The sequence below is a fragment of the Macrobrachium rosenbergii genome, chromosome 51 (genome assembly GCF_040412425.1).
Source record: "Macrobrachium rosenbergii isolate ZJJX-2024 chromosome 51, ASM4041242v1, whole genome shotgun sequence".
Classification (NCBI taxonomy): domain Eukaryota; kingdom Metazoa; phylum Arthropoda; class Malacostraca; order Decapoda; family Palaemonidae; genus Macrobrachium; species Macrobrachium rosenbergii.
Window position 1 is genome coordinate 49,024,061 of NC_089791.1, and position 25,520 is coordinate 49,049,580.

At 37.6% G+C, this 25,520-nt stretch overlaps 1 protein-coding gene across 8 annotated transcripts in view; it reads right to left on the minus strand.

Moving 5' to 3' along the window:
* Positions 1-1,281: 1,281 nt before the first annotated feature.
* Positions 1,282-25,520, minus strand: part of LOC136833384 (CCAAT/enhancer-binding protein gamma-like) — a 35,016-nt gene continuing 10,777 nt past the window's right edge. For 5 of the 8 annotated variants that reach the window (XM_067095444.1, XM_067095445.1, XM_067095446.1 and 2 more), the window contains exons 2-5: positions 4,811-4,995; positions 4,399-4,510; positions 3,900-4,078; positions 1,282-2,787 (exon numbers count right to left, since the gene is read on the minus strand). In XM_067095444.1, coding sequence (XP_066951545.1) covers positions 2,666-2,787; positions 3,900-4,078; positions 4,399-4,502 — 405 coding nt within the window. In that variant the 5' untranslated portion in view covers positions 4,503-4,510; positions 4,811-4,995 and the 3' untranslated portion in view covers positions 1,282-2,665. Of the gene's footprint in view, positions 2,788-3,899; positions 4,079-4,398; positions 4,511-4,810; positions 4,996-6,120; positions 7,968-8,238; positions 8,284-25,520 lie in introns of those variants that run through there. The other 3 variants (XM_067095447.1, XM_067095449.1, XM_067095450.1) reach the window with 3 other exon arrangements.

The window sequence follows — 25,520 nt, forward strand, 5'->3', positions numbered from 1 at the left end:
GCTCTTTCTGCTTGAACTCTGATCTAGGTTTTCATCTAATCTTTTCCCATGGTTTGTAGGCATATGTCTCAGTACTTTCATAGCCACTTAATTTCCTGACCAAATGTTGCTCATCCCACCAGATCTTCTCTCTCAGATCTTGGTATTTTTTCCAGCCTTTTGACACACCTCTGCCAGTTCCATACTTGCAATATCTCACAGTACTCAAGCCTTGCTTCCTAGCATTATGCTGCACAGAGTGGTGCAGGCTTTTTGGACCTAAGTCTCTGCTCTTTCTATTAATGGGACATTTTTATTGACTTATGGTAGCTATATACTTCATCCTTGCTGCTGCTAGTCTCTTACTTACTGCTCTTTCATATCTGCTTTGCAGGTCATTTTGTCCAGAAAGTAAACGTATTTTATCCCAGACCTGGCCACATATCCTAACAGGGTTCTCCCTTTTTTCTGTTTTTTCCTGATTTTATCCATTCACCAGCATCACCGTTGGCATTTACTGGTTAACATTTATGAATAGTTCAGTTTGATCTTACATGGTTTGTTTACATGGTTTGTTTGTAGTAAGTTTTTAGTGCTATAATTCTGTAAACTTTTGACATTAGGTAGAAGAAAGTGGCCTTCAGCATTGCAGATTAACTAAACATTTAGTAACAGGTTTTTGTCCTTAGTTGCTTCCAGCTCAGATGCTATTTTATGATGATGCAGGCATTGTAGGACATCAAGACTCAGCCCATACATGGACTGTGATTTTGAACCAGTTTTGTACAAATGTTTATGCTGTGGGATCACACCATGTTTGCCACCTAGGAACTCTAGTACCAGAGGAAAGCTGAGTTATATCCACCCTGATTATCAGTGCTTTGCTCTCTTCCACAGGTTCTAGGCAGAGTGAAAGCTTTTGGTCTTTTCAAGTATAGCTTTGATCTTCATTAGTAAGTTTATTAAAAAATTAAAACAGACATTTTTTGATGCAATATACTTTCAACTAATTTGCTATAAGTTAAATTGCTATTTTACATAATTTGCATTGAGGGTGTTTAAGAGGGTTCAGTTTGAAATTTGCTACAGTGTCAAGTTCATCCCAAATTTGTCACATACAACTTATATAATTAAGAGTGGCAATCTCCTTATTAGCATTCCAGCACATTGGTACAAGTATAGCCTTGCTATCCTGATAATGTTACCTGCCCACTAATATAGACTAATATAGGGCAAAGGTAACTTTGGCTAAACCTTTTGGCTGATATTTACTTTCCAAATTTGATGATAATTAAAACACCATTATCTGAAAGTGTTTTTTAATTTGTACTGTAGACAATATTTAAGGTAACACTAGTCAAAGTCCTGACACTTTCTCCTTTTAACATGGAAGAATTATATATCTTAGGACTATTGCTAAGAGTATAAAAATCCTATTTTACAGGTGACAAAATTGTTTCTTAGAAAAGAAAATAAAACCTTATTTGCAGATATGGAAAACGTCCATACGCATTACCTAAAACCCAATATGTAGACAATGTAACAAAACATACATGACATTACCACACATTAACAGGGTTTTAATCTACAGATGCAAATCATAAAATGAACCTCTTCATGCAATTGCCTTGGAATTTATCACAATGTATGAGAATAATTGTGTATACTGTACTGGAAAAAATATACTTAGAATAAAGACAATTTCACTATTGTATACAATTCTGCACTCACTCAGCATGGCATAATGTAAGATTGTCACCCAAAGAAAGAAAGAGTTGAGGGAGAGAAAGACTTCAAATTAAAGCACATCCTTATTAGTTCATACTTCAATTTCACTTGACTAGTAAGCTGCTGCTATGCAGAAAATTTCCATCTATTTTTGTATTTCTTTTTATTCATGAATGAACATTTTCATAATGGTCTATGAAATGACTAAAATGGTACATGGTCCAGGTAATATGTCACTACCATCCTCAAGAGTGGTAGAAGTGTTTAGATTACTTTCCATACTACTCTTCTAATCTTCACATTAATGAAATACAAAGCTATTAATTTTAAGACATGCTGTGCTCAAAACCTGAGATTAAGCATTTTGGCACTGGCCATAGTTGTAATCTGCTGGTAACAAATGTTTATTAGGTCTTATGGTATTAGATTTTCTTTTCAACATTATCCTGGATAAGGACCACTTAACTGTTCTGTAGAGGGAATAAATTTTCTGCACCCACACAATTTTTTATGAGGAAGAATATACTATAATAGTAGAAGAAAAATGTTATCCCCTAAAATGGTTGGTATCACAGTAACTATACAGTAGATACCAACAGAAAACTTTTAATGACACTTTCAACCCACTAACATTTAATCAAGCCTATATTCCCATACCTTATACACACTGAAGTGCAAAAGGAGATGAAACGTCAATGGTTTGAGATTTATGTGCAATCCTACACCACACAAGGATACCAGTAAATGAAGTTTCCACAGGAAACATTAATATCGTTAAGGGAATCATTTAGCAAAAATCTTCTGCAGATGGTTATGGCTAAGTACGTTACGAGATGCTTATTGATTTTACTGGTAGCCAAAGTGTACTGTTATGCACTGAATGTATTCATATACTAAAGTGAAGTCCTAGAAGGACTTAACGTATTGTCATTAGCTTGGTTATGCTCTGAAATTTCAGTTACAGGGGGGGACCCTGGGAAAGGCTCATCAAAAGTGACACGCCCTCATCAACATCATCAGAGTCTTCACACAGCATCTTAACTAAATCTGCATCATTCAATTTAATACCATGAGCATGACCTGTGGAAAAAAATTTAGTATTTAGCATAAATTTTAAATATCCTGTCCAAATTTAAAATACTGATATTTTTAATATATAAGGTTCAGCAAAATGTTACTGATATTTTCATTATAAGGTTCAGCAAAATGTTACATTGGTAGGCTGTAATAGGGCTTAAAGGGTTTGATTTTATTTGAATAGAAAATTGTGACAAAGGATAGAGATGAGGATGCCAATTAAGCAGCCAAAGTTGCAACTTCTCTGACCAGATCAAATGTAACCATCCCAGTCAGGATAATATTTCAAAAGAACGCCATTCTGAAATGATACCCTTTCTGAAGTGGTCAAACTGATGACCTGTAGATACCTGAATAATCAGACAGTGACCCAATCCCTATATGCAAGGAATAAAACAAGTCGCCAATAACAATTATATGTTAATGGCCAATCTTCAAACAATAGTGAATGTCAAGTTTTGGAAATTATCCAAGGAAATTTTGATTTTATCAATCTTCACTTTCATTTTTATACAATTATGAATGATTTTTATTAAACCCAAACCCTTTAGGATAGCCCTATAAGATCTAGTATTTTACCCAAGTGGTGTGGTTAAACTACTACTAATTACAATCTGAAGTATGTCACACAAGGCACCCTATAAGAGACTCCCCCTTATTAAATGATAAATGGCTAAATATCAAAAGGTTTATCAGGCTCACAAGAACTGTGTACTCCAGTGGAAGTAGAAATACAAACTACAGGTCCATCATTCCATTCTTCCATGATATTCAACATCAGATATATGTCCATACGTTTCAATTGCTGAATAAAAGCCATCTCTGGGCACATAAGTTTTCTTCAATCATACCTACCATGTGCTAGGTTGGTTTATACTAATTAAACTGAGTAAAAGATTTAAAAATAATTTCCTTGATACAGTTACATTCACTTTCTATGTCTCGTTTTTTAACAATATACCAACCTTGACATTCAGTTGTGTACAACACAAATGTCATTTAATCAATACAAAATGATTTCAAAGATGATAAACACTTCATTACATGTTCATCATTTGTTATACCTATACAGGTATACCTGTGCTCAACAATGTAAATACTGTATCATGACATACCTGCATGTGCAACAAACATGTCTTTAAGAATGCTCAACTCCTTTGTAAGGATCTTTATGTTTTCCTCTAGTTCATCATTTTCGGTCTTCAACTGAGTTACTCGATCCATCATTTGCTGAGTCTTCATCTTTGTTTTTAGACGGGATTTCTTGACTGCCAAATTGTTACGCTCACGGCGCCTGAAAAAATGGTGAAAAGCTGAGTAAAGAGAATACCAAATTTCTATTGTATACACATACAGTACTAAATTCATATGCCTCCAAGAATTAGTAAATCACACTTTCTCTAACACGGAATACTTGCCTATTCAAGCAAAATTTCTGGCTCTGTAACCTCTTGCATTATATTAAATGACAATGACATATACCAAAAGTAACTACTGTATTGTGATTGTGAACTAAAATTGCAGGTTAAGTATGGAAAAAAAAAAATTTTACAACAAGCAAATAAGAGTACTGTAAAGGTGGTTTAATGTTTTGAATACTGTAGTCCTACATACTTTCGATATTCCTCAGTGTTCTTGACCAAACGACGAGAGCTTGACCTCCCAGTGCTTGAATCATCTCCGCTTTCACTGCTTAGTCCCTCCATCTTTGGTGCCATATGCTTACCTGGAAAATGGTATAACGATCATAAATATATGACAATCAGGTTTCTTAACATGTATAAAAAGGTAATCATGAACAAAAGTTATTATTCATAAGAGAAACCCTATTCATATGAACAAGCCTACAGGAGCCATTGACTTGAAATCCAAAATCCCAAGAATATGGTGTTCATTTGTAGGTAACTGGTAGTAAAGGGAAATACAGACAGACGTGATACAACTTAAAAAATAAAAAATACCTAGATAAAAATGCATTAAAATAACCAATATTTAAAGTTTACACTTCTGGACAATCATTACTTACCACAGGCTAGTATAGAAATTCCAGGTAAACTTCAGATTTAATTAGAAACACAGGAGATGGTTAAGAAAGCTTCCGTTTCTAATCAGCTGGTGTTGCGAGCCGTCTCAATTCCGATCTGAGGACGTGTGAGCTCAATCTCCAGGGGCTGTCCCCCCCACAGCACAAACCTCTCACGTTTGTTTACCCTGCAATAAAAAAGAATGCACACTTACAAAACAACCTCGTTTGGCAAGCCCTATCATTGGTTAATATTTGCTGCCGACTCTTGGTTCAACTCCTCAACAATTACAATGATTTGCATACAAATTATAAAGCATAATTCAAGCAATATACGTGAAATTTTCATATGCAACAAATTCACCTAAGACGTTAGTCTAAAGTCATTCATTACTGTTTACTCATGCAGTTTAATAATAATTTTAATGGAAAAATCGCATTTTATCACGTGATTACGAAATTGGGTTTCATGTTACATTTAAGAAACACAATTACCACGTAAAAATATGTACATTAATTATAGCTATTGTTCTGACAGTACTGTAGTGGCAAAGATATCTTGGGGTATACGTGCAGGTGTGTAACCTTACAAGGGGTTACAAGATTTACTAAATCCGCTTCAGTGCATCATGTATGACAAGTTTCGGTGCATCATATATACGAAAAAGAAACCGTTCATAATTGCCTGAAATAATTACAGTATACATTGCACTCATAATGAACCTTTAACCACATTAATAAATGGTTACTTCACAATTTATAACACGCTTTGTTAACTTGAATACGTTGGTGGTTAACAATGCGCCCAACACGTGTTGGTACGAGCTGCATTGGAAAGGGAGCAGTCTGCAAGGGAACCCAAACCGCTACCATATTTACCTGATGACGCAACATCGCATATGAAATGCGTGCGTGCGCGCGCTTAAACTAGAATTAGTGGTGTGGTATAAATATAAACTTTCCTACGGTATCGAATTAATCATGGTACGTTTTATTTCAATTAGAATCTTGTTGCTGAACGTCAAGTACAAGGACGACACACTCTCCAAACAATGAAGTCATCCACCAGCAAGTTTTTTTTTTTTTTTTTTTACCGTAATGCCCGTCCTACCTGTTATAAACTGTCACTCAAAACATACCAGAAACTTAGCACTCACACGCGCTAGCCCAATGTTTACATTGCAAACCTTTTTAATATTCAATAATAGGTGCCTGCACCCAAGTAACGATCTAACACAATTAGATTGTCAGGGGTGTGTTTCAAAGTTGCCTGCATTTAACAGGTATACTTAACAAGTCCGTTACGTAATTACCTGGCATATCCGAGATGTTTTACACTGGTTCAGTTTATTAAGTATGCCACAGACTTCCATTTTATTTAATATATAACATTATTAAGTATGCCACAGACTTCCACTTTATTTATATATAACAATCACAAACTACATTTCCAAGAAAATTAAACAAGCTAAATAGCAAGAAGCTACCAACATATTGGCAAGTAAATCAGCTTAAGTATTTCGTAGAATTTTACGGTGCACAAATCAGCAGTCACACTACCACACCACCAGTGGTAAAACAGGATGAGAGAGAGAGAGAGAGAGAGAGAGAGAGAGAGAGAGAGAGTCCAGGAAGCCACACATTCAACTAGCGACAACACCCATCAAGGCAAGGCTGCTGCTCCTACTGTCGTGCCTCTCACTCCCTACCCTGTCCCACAAACCATGGACAACACAACCCCAGGCCCCATCCATTGCCCGGCCTTCTCTTTGGCTGTTGCCGGGGTGGAGTGTATCACGCAGTATCCACATAACCCCAACTCCTCCTCCTGGTTTGCAAGACCTGATCCACCCACTAAATAACAGATTTCAACGGGAAATCATAATTACTCCACACTCTTCTAGAAGTGACCCTTAAAATTAAAAATAAGGGGAGGGGGGGGGATAAGTCAAGGACGTCTGACACGTCCTCAGCTCAGAGAAATTGTAAGACGCAGCTGATGAAGTCGTGTGAGGATATGAGCCAATATGCTCCTAAACTCTGACTGATATGTATATATAAAACATTCAAAAAGACAGCACTGGAACGACACGGTAGGCTACATTCAATGTAACAGCGATTTCCATGGCAAAAACTGTAGTCACGTAAATCTTTTTTTCCTATCAATTTCAATCTGCCAATCGTAACGAACACGAATGGGCAACGTAAAGGAATTAGAGAACGTAATAAATGGAAAACGGAGAGTAAAGACACTCACAGCCTATTTGTAAAATATATCGATATTTTTTACTTAGTAAAATGACAATATAATAATGTGTGTAAATTTCGTGAATTAAACTACGAGCGTTTTCAAAACAAATTCAATCATATTTTCTAATAAACTCCAACAAATTTTATTACGAATGTAATTCTTGTCCTTCTTACTCCCAAATACTACGTTCATCCAAGGCTTTCCCTCGACAGTTTGATAACAGACTGCTCAGTTCATGCTCTTTGTTGGGAGAGCTAATTCAAGCATCCGTCATAATTTTTTTCTTTGGAACACTAAATTGTACTCATTTAAGATTTCATTCTCTGTGAATTTCGGAATCATGTAAACATCTGGCGAATTCCCAGGGGGTTAAAAACAATTAACATTGTAACAACTGGAAGGAAATAAAGCACATTACAGTTAGTGTTTAACGACGAAGTTTTAACAGAAGACGCACTGTTATTATTCAGACTCAGGTTTCTGTCAGCAACCAATATGCTTGATTAATATACTCTATATATTCAATTCCCCATTGCGAATAAGACGCCAAACAGGTTTTCGGTCATAGAGAACGCAGGAGTACCAACACTACCGAAGACTGACGCACGGCGATCTAACCGTTCGCCCTCTTTTCCACGTTGAGCTTCACAACCGAATGTTCACGTCGGGAATGTAAACAGTCATACCACATGGCATGAAAATCCATGACAGCGTAATGAAAAACTGCGATAACGGATTCTTCCTCTTATTTTCGTTGCACAATAATCTGTTGTGATCTGAGATTTAGCTTGGTCATCAAAAACAATTTTGAAGATGGAGTTTTCTATTGTCGATCTAATATCAATGAAATGAAGGATAAATCCCGGGAGTATATGTATCAGATCTCTAACAAAGCCCAAGTCAAACGCCACGATACTGCTTTACGTTATTCCAAAAGCATGACTTTCCTAAATTCCTTTCGAGGTAGATGGGACACGTGCATATCTCACGTTCAAGAATAACTCACTACGTCTGTTAGCGACCGGTTCAGCTGCAATTCCTGCCTTTTATTTTACCCCTGTATATATAATAAATAAGCTGTTCCTGGAACTCTCGAGTTTCCTTATGCAATAAGAGTAAAAAGTACTGTGGTACGAGGTAATCCCCCTATCTGTAAGTGATAAAACTAAGAATACCGTACATCCTAAACATCGCAACCAGCCGCCCACAAACCCAACGACCAGACTACCAGAGTGGAGTAGCTGTTGCTAGGGTGCTCTCTCTCTCTCTCTCTCCACTTCAACACACTCGCTCCGTGCGCCCACTCTCGCAACCCCTATGAGAACCCCAACAGCCAACACGACCAACCTCCATAATACCACGTACACCAAACACCCGCCACTTCCCGTTTTTAGGTCATGGATATTTTTTCGTCGCTGACTCTCGGGCATATAGTGAGTGCTGTACACTAGACGCAACGTGTCTTCCTTCCTGACTCAATATACTTCAAAACTTCTAAATTTAGAAAGCGGCAACAGCGTATAAAACCTAAAGTAAAGACACCAAAATATGAAAGCTATTTTATCTAAGCTGCCCGAATCGGAAAATAAATTTCTTTTAAGGAAATAAATCAGCATAACGAACCTCCTTTAATAGAAAGTCCAAGTTGCTAATTTACTGAGAAATAACATCCAACCTACACAATCATGTTTAATCACGAAGATTCCATTCAGCTCAAAGCAGTATATCTCTGAAAGGGATCTTGTACATTCACCCCAGGAAGCAGAACTTTCCTTCGACGGTGGCAACCCTGACTTATCTGAATGACGAAACTTGAAAGCCTGACGGTGACGCAACTCTCGACAACAAAAGCCTTTCACAACACCCAAAGATGGTCGGATGGTAAAATTAAAAGAAAATACTCATGAGTTGTAAACAAAACATTCTTGACAAAACATATCACACCCAAAACAAGGCCGCGGAGACGCGCTGGGATTAGTCAGTCACTCATTAAATTCGTTACCTCCTCGCTATTACTCAAGCATAATTACCTTGCCCTATCCCACACAAGCTCGCTGGCTGAACCCACTCCCCAAACAAGACGCAAAACATCACTATAAATATCTAGAGAGAGAATTATCCTTATTAGCTCAAGGGAATAAAAACAAACTGCATTTTGCTGTGCTCCAGTTTCATCAAGTTCAAATTTGCGTAATGCAAATAAATTGAAGGAAAGTTAGAGAGCTTTCGTAAAAGCACTAAAGGCAAACTTCACATTCAATATCGAATGGTGGGTCAAATGCAGACTCTGGCAAAAAACAGATGATATCGTTTTAAAATCTAAATTACACGTGTCACCAGTCAGGTTAATATTAGAATATACTTGTATGTAGTCTGAACTAATCAGAATTACCATGCGTTCAATTTACAACACTGTAAAAACTTAACGTATCAATTAATAACACAAAAGTTAATATATAAGCAAGTAGGTTATGGAATACACTGGAATATACAATTTAGGCCAAACGCTGGAACCCATGCGATCATTTTAGGAGAGGGTGGAAAGTAAATTGGAAGATGCAGGTTGTAAAACTTTTAAAATTAAGAAAAACTTTAATATCTCTCTTATCTCGAGAGTGTATGGCTTCCTTCAAGATAAGGATATAAGAAATGCCATTTTTTTCTAGCAATTCTGCACACAAACACTGCCTCATAACCTATCTCATTATCATCTGTTACCCAGGTGATAGGCTAAGGTCCGGAACGACGAAATTGATAAGCTTAGTACCGAAGGTGTGGTATATTAACGAGTTTTCAAATTGTACTTGTTGATCTGTTACGACAACCTCTGAAAAGGCGTGACCTAACCCACCAACTTTGGCCATGTAATTTTTCATTAAATAAAGTTAAACATACTTCCACAGCACATATTTCAACCACTTGCACTACAAATCGGTGATTAAACAGGGACTTTAAACTTTAATGTACAATTTGAAATTCTTGAAAATCACTTTCCTTTTTTTTATTCCACTTGGCAGAACTATAACATATATATGAAGGATGGCCATACAATCCACAGGGCATCAACAGAGGCTCATAACTTGTAGTGTGCCAGCGAACCTCAGCCAAAAAGAAAAAAAAATTCCCAACGACTTGTTGCGCAATCAAGTGCAATGTGACCTCTAGAAGTCGAGTCGACTGCCGACGGCGTCGAAAGTGGAGGTACCAAATCTCTGGAGGGGGAAGGGGCAATATCCAGTCAAAACAACCCTTGGGAGGGGCAGAGGGCAATAACCACTCAAAACATCAACAAGGACGTCAATACTGAGGTCAGCCCTACGGGTATTTATGCTTGCCTCTAGAATCCTGCCTTCGTCAGCATCTAAACCAAGTGTTGCCAGCACTTTCAAGAACGCTCGTCCTCTTTTACAAACAAAAGGATGATGTAAGCCCAGAGAAGCTTCGAGACTACAACAGGATAAGGATTAAAAGGTCAACCTGATAAGAACGTTTTTCAACAAGAGCAGTAGATAATTAGGCGCACAGTCATCTGTTGCATGACTTGAGTCATTTACACAGAAGAACCCATTAGTCAGTTTTCTGTTCATATGAAAAATTTTGGCAAATGTGTATTCGATCAAATTTTTTTCAATACACCTGAAACTTCTAATTAGTTGGAAGTTTGGTGGTTATACACGAGGTTATACACTTTTTCGATCACTCGTGCGTGTCCCTCATACATGGGTAAGCTTAGAAGCCACATAATTTGCAAAGACCATTCGAAATGAGTTACACCAATAAAAAATGCATTATGTTTACAAAGAATACCCCTTACTAACTCTGGCTCTTTCTCCGGCTTGAGAGGCCTAAGTCTTGCTTCTCCACCCTAGAGAGGCCTATCTCTCCACGTTCAGTTTAACGCCCTTGTCAGTATGTAATAAATAAGTTTCTTCATTCCCAATTAAAATTTCTTTTTTCAAAATATCTCAAAACCTTCAAAATATTTATTTTCGGGGTCAGCACTCTATCAGTCTCTATTTTCAGCATTAGTACTATGCAATTGTACTCAGCACTAGTACTAATTGGTTACGATTGACAATTACATATCAGGCTTAAACAAGCAAACCACCTGGGTAACGCACTGTCCTTTGTTTATGAGAGAGAGAGAGAGAGAGAGAGAGAGAGAGAGAGAGAGAGAGAGAGAGAGAGAGAGAGAGAGAGATCAGTGCCCCTGCTTGGAAACTCAAGGACAACAAGTAACCTAACCACTTCGGCAAGCAACATACCCTTACAACCAGGTTGCACTCGCGGGTTTTGTTTACTTCAGGGTGTGCATGAATTCCAGAGGAATTTTTTTTTTAAAGTGATGCCATAACTGATAAATCATACTGAAACCAGGTCTTAAAAAGAGGCTATTATGCGCTTTATGTATATGCTTTTTACCCGTTACAGCAGTGTACTGTAGTTTGTCGTTTTTTTTTATTTTTGGATGGTCCTGTCCGAACAGATGCTCTTATTTTCCGAGAACACTCAAAAGAAAAAAAACTGGTGATTTAACCTTGGCAAACTTAACGATATAACTAAACGTCAAACAGAACTCCTATTTTTTCACCTTTATCAAGGAAATCGGAGTTGAAGCAATATATCTGAAATCTCCTCACGCTGCAAGAGCCCTACAACAGGAGAATTATCAACAAAAAACGAAGACAATTACTATTATTATCATATCATCACTTCAACAGTATGAGAGAGAGAGAGAGAAAAAAAAATGGCACCTCATTTTTTTATGAATCAGCATATAATACAATAATGAAAAACATGCGGTATTTTTAGTACTATCAATCAAATATTAAAGTTTTTGCCATATCAACGGACTAATTAAGTAGTACACACTTATCAGTATCACTGAACTATGTAACCTGGCATTAAGCGTACCATGTTGTCAGTAAATCATACACTTGTAACCCAAAGAAGGTATCAATCACAGCAGCCATTAAAAATAAATGGGCTGGATTTTGCCTGGAACTTCCGCATTGAAAGCAAACTGGCTCCTCCCCTATCAAACCTCTCCACTTTCACAGATGTTTCCATTCAGCATCACAGGTGCTCCTAAAGTTACCGGTAGAACACCTGTATCGATGAATCATAGTGTGTTTTCTCTCTGTAACGACTAACTGCTGTCTGTTGCCAAGGGACACATCCTATTCACGAGTACCCTTTGCAAAGAGGCACGGTACACAAATGGATCCGAACTCACTCAGGGTACGAAGAGTGCTACCATACCAATCTCTCTCTGGTACTTGTTAACAATGGTTTCCGGTCCACAATTATTACGGGGAACGGCAATGTCAAAGGGTACTTTAAAGACGACGGGATGACCGAGGAAAACTGCACGCTTCATTAGAGGATAATTTCGGCCATTGGATCAGTTATATTTTACAATGGCTCAGTTCGGCGTGCAATGAGTTCTCTCTCGACTTTCCGTCCTGAGCACGTTCCTTCTGAATTCCCACTGTCTCCATTAAAGCCTGTTTTCGAATGGCTTTTTGGAGCAGTCGTCTGGGTGGACCGAGTGGTGTGCCCTCATGCGCCTACCAAATGGGTACACAAGAAACGTGCCGGTCTAGATGGAGTGAAAAGTGAAAATGAGTGGCAACCATAGATAAACTGTGGATGCCACTAGAGCAGATAGTAAAATCATATTTCTGCAAAGTTGGTTAAGTCACAGATGAGGTCATCCGGTAAGATAACTGATAAGTCACAGATGAGGTCCTCGGTAAGACAATAGAAGTATTCAAATGACGCATCGAAATCTTGGTATGCTCATGTGGTCAAGAAGTGCTCAGAAAACTCCTGACTAGCAAGTTGCTGGCAGCAGATTTACAGAGATAACAGTTGCGAATTTTGAAACTGAAGGGAGCGAGACGATGCTTGGCGTAGCATTAGTAACGTTGTCAAATTTACTATAAAAGATGTAAGGCGGCTTCCTCCCAAAATTATATGTAATATATCAAGTCAAAGGAAGATCTTCAAGTCACCTGATAACTAGAAATGAATATCTGCAAAATGTCTACAATACTGAGAACAAGATTTTAAGGGTATTTCATAAACCAACAGCTGTGAATACTACGAATGACATCGAAACGTAATCCCAACGTAACCGAGTGGAGACTTGATTCAAAAGAAGCATGATAAGATAAAGCGGGTGTGTGTGTTTGTGTTTTCGGGGGAGGGGAGCGGTTAGGCCTATAATGTAAGAAACCAACGTCAGAGTGGTGCTATTGTCAAAAGTGTAGTCACACAGAACAGAAATTCCCTGCTAAAAGTGTATCATAGAAGGAATTAACTACAGTAGAACACTTGACTTCTCTTGAGGGACAAGTTAGATAAGCTCATTGATTGTTTCTTTTCCTTATTTTTTTAGTCTGTGGCTACGGCAGATGTCAATCTGATTTTTAATTCCAAATCACTGACCTTGACTTCTGTCTTTAAAATTAACTTAACTGGCTGACGATGGGATGGATGGTTCCACAATACCGTTAGATCCTGTTGGGTTGAATCTCATCTGAGATAATGTGTTCGCAATCATCTGATTTATTTCACTGAACAAATTTTTCTTGACACCCGTTTTTTTTTTTATTACTGAGAAAGAGAGGGAAAGAGATCGTTCTTGCAGTCTATAGGATAAAATACTTTGATGTGGGCTGGCCACGTAAACCTTAAAAAAAATATATATAATTAAATAAAACTTAGAAAAATATGATTAATAAAAAACAACAATTATAATTAAATAAAACTTCTAAAAATATATCATGAATAAGAGAAAATTACACTGCACACAGCTACTAAAATATAGTCAGGCTATTAACGTATACGGCTTGGCAAACATTGTAAGTGGTAGATATCTTTTTTGTTATGCCGAAACAAATCACGTGTACATCTCTAAAGATATTTTTTTTTTTGCGATCAAGGACTACAGTTAGGGACTACCAAAGTGCCAAGGCAAAAATGTAGGGCAACGCTAAGAATACCCCCTTCCCCTATATCTATCTCGAACATCCCCGCCCCCCTTTTTTTTCTACGTGCCCTGGGTTCTGAAGTAAGCGCTCCATAAGTTTTTTATTTCTGTCCTTGTTGGTCTGTGAGGGCTGTAACGTTGAAAAAGCAATCATTCTATGCGTATAAGTCTAACAAAACGAACCACCACCACTATCTAGTCTCATCAAGCACTCCAACCTTACTGATGAAATATGAAAGCTACAACCAAGTAGTCTCATAAACCATTCCGATCTCACTGATGAAATATGACAAATACAAGCTTATAATTAAGTTTGCCTGAATCCAATCACCAAATTACGGGTCGTGATGACAAAAAAGTAACAGATACACTAAACGGATGCAAAGACTGGCCACCTCCCCTTACTCACATACTATATGCATGTATGATGGTCTACCTCTGTAGCAAGTTTGACTGGAATCCATTCTTCCAGCTGCAGAAGAGGGGTTGCGATGAAAGGAAAGCGTGACAGACACAATAACACACACGTACAGAAAAATAATAGACAAACTAAGGAGATAACCATGGTTTCCTGACTTTCACAAGCAGCCTAAAATCTTGAGTACTTGACCCATTAAACAGGCAGACTATGTATTTAAAATAGAGAGAAGGGAGGCATTGGAATCATCAATGTAACAACGAAAGCCGATCCAATATTTTCAACACATTTTATAAGTCCTTCATAAAAAGAATAATTGGTTATGAACTTACTGTGTATTACTGTAAGAAGAAGACATCGTATCTTTTGAAGGTTGAACAAAATATGACATATAGCTATTGTATACTCCCCCTGCTAAGATGACATAACCTTGCGGAAGGTAATAAAGATGGAAAACTACCCAAATGTGGACTCTAAGAGTATTTATGGATTTTTATCGAGAGATGAGAAGTTTAACCCAAAAATTGAAGAGAAATACCCTTTATTTGAATGGAAAACTATTTGGGGAAATGTTAACAGTACATTGATTAACAGATATGACAGAGAAATTCTGTACATATATATTCATGAAATTCTGGCCACAAAAGACAGATTGTTTACGATGAAAATATCATAGTTTTCATAGTAAACTGTGAAAACTGCAAAGAGCCAGAAAATGTGATGTATTTAATTTACAATTAATTTATTTCTGTAAGTTAACAAGAAACTGCTTAGTTGGTTTTGTGATTTATTAAATGAATTGTGTCACATCAAGACAAAAAGTTTTGAAAATGTTAAAATTGGATTTTGAAGCACAATCAAAAAAGGAGAGGAACACTGCTGTGATTTTGATTTGCTACTATGTTGTTGGGATTTGGTTAGCCCACAAAGCAGGAATAAAAGAAAACGATAGTATTAGATGGTTTATAAAATCAAGGATAAGAAAAAATAGATATGTGCTGGTAAAATCTTGTGGGTAACTACAGAAAAAATTAACATTGAAATACATAGATTATTTGTAAAATGTACATAAAATATTTGTCAACTCGAATGGTACGATAAAATTATATTTGTTTTTGGTAAAGTTAACTTTGATTAAATTTTGATTGTAATACTATTAAAAATGTAAAATATTGTATATTTTCTCATTGAAGATAAAAAGTTTCTTTCAATTCACTTCAATTCCAGTCATGCCAGTTGACATGCATCAATCAATCAATATTTCAATACCTTTCGAAAAGTTATTTTTTTCCACCAATTGACAATCTTCTCCGTAAGTTTTTCAAGGCTCTCCTCGGAGGAACCGTGAAGTGGCATGTCAGTGTAGTCAGTCAGAATTCATTTAGTCATGTTCAACAGTATGCTATGCGTATTCAGTAGAGTTGGGCGACCGTTTTCCCTTCTTTACTGTAGTCTCTCCAACTATTTAGGTTTCTCCCGAGCTTCCTCTGACGCTAAAAGCCAATTACCTTCTTGTCCTCTCAATTATAGACGTACACGAGGGCATTTGGCTGACGTCTTGGGCGGTTTCTGCTATTCAAAATCCTACAAATTCTCATCTCCATAAGGAAACGTAAGTTCAAAAAATACAAAATAAATCACAACCGAAAATAGACTAAATCACAGTTTTATATTCACATTGCTCTAATCTTACAACAGCTGGTTTGTAGCTACTATTTGCTGGTTTGGTTGGTTTTTCTCCCTTCTGTACGTCTAAGATCAACTGCCGACCCAACCGATTCCAACCCAAGGTCACCACCTGACCTCTGAATTCCAAAGAGGTTCCTCGTATAACTTCACGCTTAAGCACCCTCCTTTGAGTGTTTAATATTCTTAAGGTTAAAAAGAAACATTTTGAAGGCACTCGTTACCTTTCATTCTCAAGAGGTTCTTCATTACTCACTGAAGAGTCTGTAATAATAAATTCTTTAGCCGATCAAGAAACAACAGAACAGAACAGAACAGCTCAGCTCTCTCTCTCTCTCTCTCTCTCTCTCTCTCTCTCTCTCTCTCTCTCTCTCTCTCTCTCTCTCTCTCTCTCTCTCCGCTGTACTTCCCGACCCCATTCTCCCTACTACGGGCGGTGGCTCTAGAATTCGTCTGGTCACAATGAAGTTACGTAACATACCTGTCTCAGGCCGCGTTTCTCACGCACATTTACACACAAAACTTGATCAAATTTAATCTTCTACGACATTAACAGTTCTCGAAACACACAAAATACCAAATATTTGTTAAAATTCCACGTAGTCAAAATGATTTAGGAATCATCCACTGCTACAGATTTAGGGACTTCAGTTGACTGTACAGTACCAAACATGTTTACATACAGTAATCCTTTAATAGAGATGTCGCATGCTTCATGAATAAAGTAGTCTTTGGGACATGAAGCTTAACGCTTCTAAAACTCAAAATATGATGTTTAGTCAATCCAGAACACTTTGGCCTTTGCATCCTGATTCACATGTAAAAGGTACGGTTTTAAATATCACTGACTCAAGATCTTAGGTTAACTTCTGATAAGAAATTGACATTTGAGTTATATGCATAATCTTGCTTCCTCTGTTTCTCAAAAAGTAGGTATCTTGCGGAATGTTTCATAAAGTTGCTACTAGATCAAAATGTTTTACTCGCCTTTTTTTTTTTTTTTTTTTTTTTTTTGAGTACTGTTCTCCAGTGTGGTCTTCCGGTGCTAAATCCCATCTCAAACTCTTGATTAGAATTATGTTATCAGTCCAGTTTATTTTCCCCCCATTGTAATAATTTCTGACACTGACGTACAGTGAGTCCCATTACATTCGTCCCATAAATTGTACTACAGCGACTAACACCCTCTGCACTATTCGACCTGACCTAAGTGTTTTTGCTCGCGTGGTCGCACCACTAGGCAGGTTGTTGCCGCAAACAATGGGTCTTTTTCTACCATCAGGTTCAATACTCCAAAAATTTTCTAGGAGTTTTAGCTTGTCTAGCACTAAAATATGGAATAGTATGCCTAGTGCTGTTGTGGAATCTAATGATCTCCAAATATTTGAGCAAGGAGCATTTCAGTCCTGCTCTCTAATGACGTCTCCTGAATTTAAGGTGCATCGGTTTTATTTTCTATTACCCCCAATTAATTTATTTACCAACTTTCTTATAATCTCTCTCTCTCTCTCTCTCTCTCTCTCTCTCTCTCTCTCTCTCTCTCTCTCTCTCTCTGCTGATTTCCCTTTGGAGCCCACTTGAGTAAGTCTGTTGATGTAAAGGGTTTTCAGCTGAAGATTTAAAGAAAGTATGCAACTTCAGTCTAAATGTTTAATGGGTTTGGTTTGGGAAAAGTCGTATAATACTACTCATTATCTTAATACATACTATATACAAGTCAAAACAAAGCAATCCCCACTACTACTACTACTACTACTACTACTACTACTACTACTAAGTAATCAAGTTTGATCAAGACTGCACGAAGTGACCACAATACTCAAGGAATGACCTTAAACCAAGGAAGCTCACTCAGGGCTCAGTGCAAGCTAAAGAACAATGGCGCTGCATAAGCGCGAGGAACTGAGGAGATAATGGTGTGACGTAAGAACAGGCGGATCGACGTATAACGAAGGACGAAAGTGCTAGTGCCACTGCAACTTGACAACCACCACCAAAGCGTGATGGCGGTGAACAGTCCCAGTGGATCTCAACCCAAACTCATTTTTAAAGTTCCGTATACGTAACTCACCTAAATAGCTCGTTTATTCTATATCCTCATAAATATTCATTTCACACATATTCGTTAAAGAATAAACTAACATACTGTTTCACAGAACTGTTCTTTATGTCGAGCTGATAATTAGGCCTTAATGAAGCTGGTTGCAATTCTTGCGCTACTGCATGAAACCGGGGTCGGGTTATCAAGTTCGTCCTTGATACAGCAGTTGATAAGCGTTGCACAGACTTTTAATTCTTTGTATCTTTCTAGTAGAACAAAAAGGACCCTTTTGGGGGCAGAAATTTGGTAATAACAGCTTAGTCACTCAAAGATATCTTACAGAAATTTTTAGTTTACTACTGCGTCCATGTCGAAGTTAATAATACACAAGCCAAGCTCCCTAATTATATATATAAAAAAAGTGACAGCAGAAAAAGTCCGAAGGTCGCGAAGAAGTGACAAGACTAAAATTATTGTCTGCCTTAAAAACCGAGGTGCTGTAATAAGCGTCAGCTGACGTTGCCAAATCTCAAACAGCGCAGCCAGAACGCCCAGCAACAGTGAGCCACACGTGTCAAAAAAGTAACAAGGTGTAGGGGAGGTTTGTGGGTGGTGGAGATGGGTGCCTTCCCCTACCACTGTACCCACTTCCTCCCTACTTCCAAGGACGATCACAGATCCTTTCATGCCGTACCTCGCATTTTACGCAATACCAACCCTAATGGTTCATCGTTCATTCCAATGTTGACATAGATGGTACATTAAGTCACAACAATGGAGGGCTGGTGAATTTTTATATTTTACATAGCTATGATACAGCCATACTCAGAAGTGATACTACATGTCTGCGTAGGATTTCGTTCAAAATTTACTAACTGGCAAGTAACATTTTCCATATTTATCTTATTTAAATGCAAAAACACATTTATTTGATAAAATAAGACCAAAGTACGTTTCATAAACATTCGTTCACCCAGTGCCGATGCGTTCGGCAAAAAAATTCATCAAACCTTCGGTAGGTTCAGATGTTAAAATATACAAATGATCAAAAATTTTTCTCAACACTGATATTGCTTGCTTTACAACCATAACATTTTAAATTATCCTATTTCATAAGTGTTACTCCTTAACACTGAAAAGACAAAAGGAAAATAAATAAATACGAAAGCATTACTGTAACTAGAACGCATCCACTGATATCAACGGGTGGGCAGGGCCTGTGTGACGCAACCAGTCGAGTGGCAACATAAAGCACCACGAACATGGGCCTACAATGACTAAGGACTGAAATCATCTTGAAAATATTTATTCTATATTTATTACAGGAATATTTGGACTGTCATAAAAACTAATGTTTGTGTTATATTTCTTAACACTTCAAAAATAATGGTTTATTAGCAAACATCCGCGTATGCAGTTACACTTTTGTTAATATTAAGATTTTGTTCCTAGGCCTAAGAGTGTTAGTTTTCTTTACTTGCTAAAAATACATTACACTTAGTAATGACATTTCTATATTAACAATATGGGGTTATCTATGCATTCTTGCACTTCAAGTTAGCTTATGAATGAATCAATTATACGCCAAAAGCAAGCAGGACATTCAAGAAAATAGTATTCATCGTCAGTAAAAAAAAAAAAAGTATATAACCCTTTGCCTTATTATTAGTTATAAATATTCAGATTAATAGCTATCTCGAATATGAATCATCTCTAATTGTAAATTCTCCTATTAAACGAGATTATATCTGAGAAATCTTAGATCATTTTCGTTAGGGCAATAAATAATTTCGCAACATACAGGCCGACTGAACATAGCCTAAAACTTCAAAATTCATAGAAAACTTTTTGTAATTCCTATTCCTATTTTGGAAACTTTGTTATGACCATAAAACTTATTAGGGTCTACTTTTATATGTTGCAGAGGTAGTTACGAAGACCACTTCAAGTAGCAAGTTAAGTGCACTGGCATTGACTAGACTGCAAACCTTATCACTCCGTGCTTTGAGCTAAAACAATTCAAATAAAAATTAATTCATGTCACACAGATTACGAATTATATCAGTGCATAAAAGAGGTCATATTCATATACCCATAAGGAAATAAAAAAAAAAGTTTAACACTTCTTGGCAACGTTACACTGAGTCTGAGATGTTGGACAATACAAAAAGAATCATGTGGCTTCAGATTTGAGCATGACTGTACACTACAATAATTGCAAACGATTGCAAGTGGGGGGAGTACGGATCTTTTCGTCGAGGCCTTCCCATTTCGTTGCTATACATTTTGACGGAAATGCTTGCGTCTACTCTCTCTCTCTCTCTCTCTCTCTCTCTCTCTCTCTCTCTCTCTCTCTCTCTCTCTCTCTCTCTCTCAGCTGAGTTCAACAAATAAGAGATTCGAATAAGGGTCGCCATGAAGACTGCTGATAAATGAATAAAAAAGATAATCACGAACACCAGGCACAATGTACTAAAACGTAAAAGATAAAATCGACTGAATTAATTACAATCAACAGTTTAAACCCAGCGGCAGGCAACCGACCTATGAATATAAATTACATTCCCATTAACTTTCTGATGTTAATGACTTGCTTATTTCTAAATATCATTCATTTCTAGCTTATTTTTAATTATCATTCATTTCTACCAGATAGGAATCATTGGACGGCATTAACTCGCGTCCACTACAAACGCCTCTCATCTAGTTTAAATACTGATTTTATTTTTTATGGGTATGCGTGCGCGTAAGACAATTCTGGTAAAAAAAATTCCCTTAATTCAAGGTGCTTCGGCGTCTTGTTATACCACAAATATGTTTTTAATCAATTAATTTGTTCACGATCGTGTTTTGCTCATATGGTTGATACAGGCAAAGGTAAAATAAAGTACTATGAGTGCTTACACCAAAAATGACGTATTAAGGGACAATGAAATTTAATAAGATTAACTTCTTACAATTGTTACTGACGCTAACCCTTAAATGAAGACCAAGCTCTTAAGAATGACAACAAAGGAAGCTCCACTCGTGACACTACCAATACGCCTTAAATAACCCTGAACCATTATAGAACTAAAGAAGCTTTGCTTTACTAGACATATCCCATGCGAGAATTGAGAAATAACATTTCACAAAATTTACCATAATTTCCGGCACCCATGCAATGATGAACACCTGAAGGTTGCACGCGGAAAGTCTCATAACGTCAACTTAACCTTATCATCACATAGTTCAGACCCGATCTCTCTCTCATAGGGATATCAGCCCAACCCTCCTGGTGTAGGTAGAGAGCTTACGCAACGAAAAGCCACGTGTGGGCATCCACCAATCAGGCAACCGTCGTCCCCCGGGCACAGCACCAAAGTTGTCATCTCAGCCATGCTTTTTCCGTGCCTTACAAGGGGGTTGACTATTCTAAGAATGGGTACGTCGCCATTAAGGCGCTGTTCAGGAGATTTACTTTTTTTTCCAGTCTAGTTTTAAATAAGATTACGCTGCCAACACATGGATACAAGAACCCCAGTTGCTTTAAAAAGACATAATTAATGAAATGACAACTTGTCAAAATAGTTCTTTACTTCACAAGATTTAATGAAAAAGATACTTCTAACATAATCTCACCCTGGACCACGAAACTGCAGAAAAATGAAAAAGGAAAAAATTTGGGTTAAACTCTGCAGTCAGCCGAGTCGCTTCTTACGAGAGCGGGAAAGCCATAAAAATAACAGTGGCAGGCAAACCACACTGCAGCGAGAGAGAGAGAGAGAGAGAGAGAGAGAGAGAGAGAGAGAGAGAGAGAGTGTCAATTAGTTGGTCCTGTCATAAGCATCTTTTAACGGCATTTCTTACTTTTGTTCTTGGATCACTTCGTGATAATTCAGCTGCACCACACGTGAGTCACAAGTGTTCAAGTACCCTACAGATGCTAGTTGCTATGGTCCCAAATATCTTATCTTTTCAGATACCCAATGAACTGATTGCGGGGTGGTGTACCCGTCAATTACACACCTTGGAAAGTTTCGTTGTCTTATCGAAAGATTAGAATTACCCTACAGTACTCTACTGTACTGTACTTCAGTTACTGTCCAATGCATTCGTCAGTACAAGTTTCTTTGGAATATATAATACTAACACACTATCGAGATCACAATAAACAGAAAAAAGGAAAACAGTAACACAATGACTTGTCGTAAACAGCTGACGGAAAGCTACTTCCAAGTTCAAACTGGACTGGCCTAAGGCTCCACGGAACACACTCCAGATCACGAAGAGAGTTTAAAAGGATCATAACATGGTTCACTGAAGGAGGTACAGAGGCCTGGTTGTGGGGAGTAAAATATATTCGTCTCTGGCCTTAAAACATATCTGGGTCATCTTCCGGAAATGAATGGAATACCCTAGTCATTTTGTCAAAGTTGGAGGAAATCCTGCTGTAGCCTGACATTGCTATTGTCGCTATATACATTAAACATGTACAATTATGTACTGCTTCTCAAAAGCCACAAATTAAATATCCAGGCGTGGTCATCAACAAATATTCAAGTAAAATTTCGTATGCCACATTTCTTAAATCACGCTTTAGATGCAAAAATAATTTTAAATTGACTTCTCACAACCCGAGAGAGAGAGACTCGTGTACAAAAAATGCTTTCTTGTGAAAATAAACACGATGCAAAATCCGTTAACTACATTCCAACCGTTACACTGCTTCTCTAAGGAACCATACGTTGAGCACCAGAGAAAAAAATAAAATTAAAAAAATTTAAATAAACAAAACTTACCACAACGAAACCTTGACAAGATTGTGGGATATGACATATTTCGTAGAAATGGGAAAAAATAATTGAAACCACCTGCTTTAAAAAGTCATTTCATTAAAAACGTAGCAATCATAATACTGCGTGAAAAAAAAAAAATGCCACAGCATAACCGGCACTATACAGTAGTAAGTTAGCAAAACGCTTACACATATCCCCATAAATATCTTATCATAATACGATTACTGTCCTTCAGTATCATGTCATTCATGTGGTAACAAAAAATGCTGCTAATTATTCGAACTTCCAGACTAAAACAACACACGTGAAAACGAAAAAACCTCACGACGTAGAACATGAAACAGAAAATTGGTGATTAGCTGGAAATAAACAAATTTCAAAAAGCTTCATGGTGGTTTATAGTAGTACGTGACATAAGAATAGTATGACGGTGGAGCTTCGGACCTACAGTAGTAGTAGCTAGCAACAAGTCTCTACAACCTTGTATCTTTAAAGGAACTTGGCCTCGCCACACGAGGGATTGTTGGGATGGGTGGGGTGGGGGCTGCCACTGCTGTAAAGTCGTGGCGTATGTTTTGTAACAAATTAGACCGAAGCCGCCAAGCACAAAAAGAACCATTTCCGTACCACAAGGAGCGATCACCATATGGCAGCTTTCAGAGAGAGAGAGAGAGAGAGAGTTTTAAAGCGGAGACTCCATGCAAACTGCTCAGGCAGGTTTGCTACGCAGTGCGTTTCAACCCCAAGCAAAAACAGGCGGGGTCGGAGTCACCGTCCATGCAGATTTTCCACGGCAAGGGCTACGTGTTACAGACACGCCACGCTGGCCATTTGATGATTTCCGTTTTTCACCTTACGTAACTTCTCGTCATTGTTTTACTTTTTTGGCAAATGGGCCACTGAACACTACGTATTATACTCTGATGAAGCTTTCTTAAAGTCAATGGACTTGTATCCCCTTCTCCATTTGTAAATCACAAAAATGTCTAACAATTACTTATTTACTGGAGTTTTTCCCTGAAGTTTTTATTCAATTTTACAAATTTTTATCACTTTCTCCATTCATACGGTGTAAAAATGCTTATCAATTAACACTTGAAAATGCATATTCATTAATAAAATGAAGATTAAATCAAAATTACTTCTTAAGCAGGCATGGTACTTGGAATGGCTGGCTGGTCCTTTGTTGTGGTGTGGTACCACTCAATCATTCAGAACACACTTCCATCTAAACAGGCATTTCGACGTCCCTATGGCGTTGCCTCCGTAAATATAGACCATAAACGTTATCTATGGCCTTCTCCCCAAACGTCATATGCTTCTTTGGCCCTAAATTGCGTACAAGGTTTAGTATTGAAATTCGTCCCAAGTCTGACTTACGTTATATATCCGAACTTACACCTTTCTATAAAAGATCCATTTAAAGATGAAAGTGGCGTATGCCCTGAAATATTGTGAATATAACTACAACTCAGGCTGTCATATCTTAAAAGACAACTTAAAAACAAATCCGCTTAACAACGAAGACAACGTGTTGTTTCTTCTTCCTCCTTCACCGTGGCTTTACCTTGAGTTAGCCTCTCCTCTTCCATCACCCTCATCCCCCCCTCCCCCCAACATCCCGCCAGCCCACCTAATCACCCATAGACCGCTTCCTCTCCACTCCCTAGCTCCTCTTCCGCCCACTTGACACCTACTCACTAACCCTACCTCCAACGGCGCGTCTCAAGGATTCCTCCCTTCTCACAGGCAAGGAATACTTGCTCGTAGGAATCGTCACTTCTCCTCCCCTGTCTTCTGAACAATAAGAACACAAAAACCTCTTTTGTCTTTAAAATAATAAAAAAGATGTTATACCATGGCCGTACACAAACAAGAGCACCACCCAACGCCAGCGAGAGCTTTAAAGCTTTGAAATGAGCCGGCTTTTGTAGCGGGGCGTAAAAAGGAATACAGCGACATGTCCAAACTCCAGAAGGGTGGCGCATTAATATGCTAGACATTTCTTGGTGAAAACTTAAACCAACTGGGGGAAATTTGTGATAAAAGAAGGCTCGGTCAATATTTAACATTGTCCATGACGTGGCGACTCGCATGTGCACTGAGTGCTGTCTGATGCTTATTTAGATGGAAAGTGCAAAAATCATTGGCAGATTAACCGACTATTATAGAACATTAGAAAGCTCTTTCAAGATACACGACAACGAACTAGGATGGTAGTATTTAACTAATTCATCTATAGCTCCAGCAGCACATGGCCGGATTATATTAATACAGATATTTCCTTCTCGTGATCGGCATCCAGTATAAAAAGGGACAACAAAACACATGTAATAAAATATTAAGATAAAAATACGGTTAAAAATCTTATGTCCACTTCCCTTTCCTTGCAAAATTCAAGTCAACACAACACAAGTTATTAACGTTCGATTATCAATAAGACTGAAACAAAAAGTATACAATAAAAGTGTACATAAGTATATATTAAAAGAACTGTAGACAAAAAGTTATAAGAGAGAGAGAGAGAGAGAGAGAGAGAGAG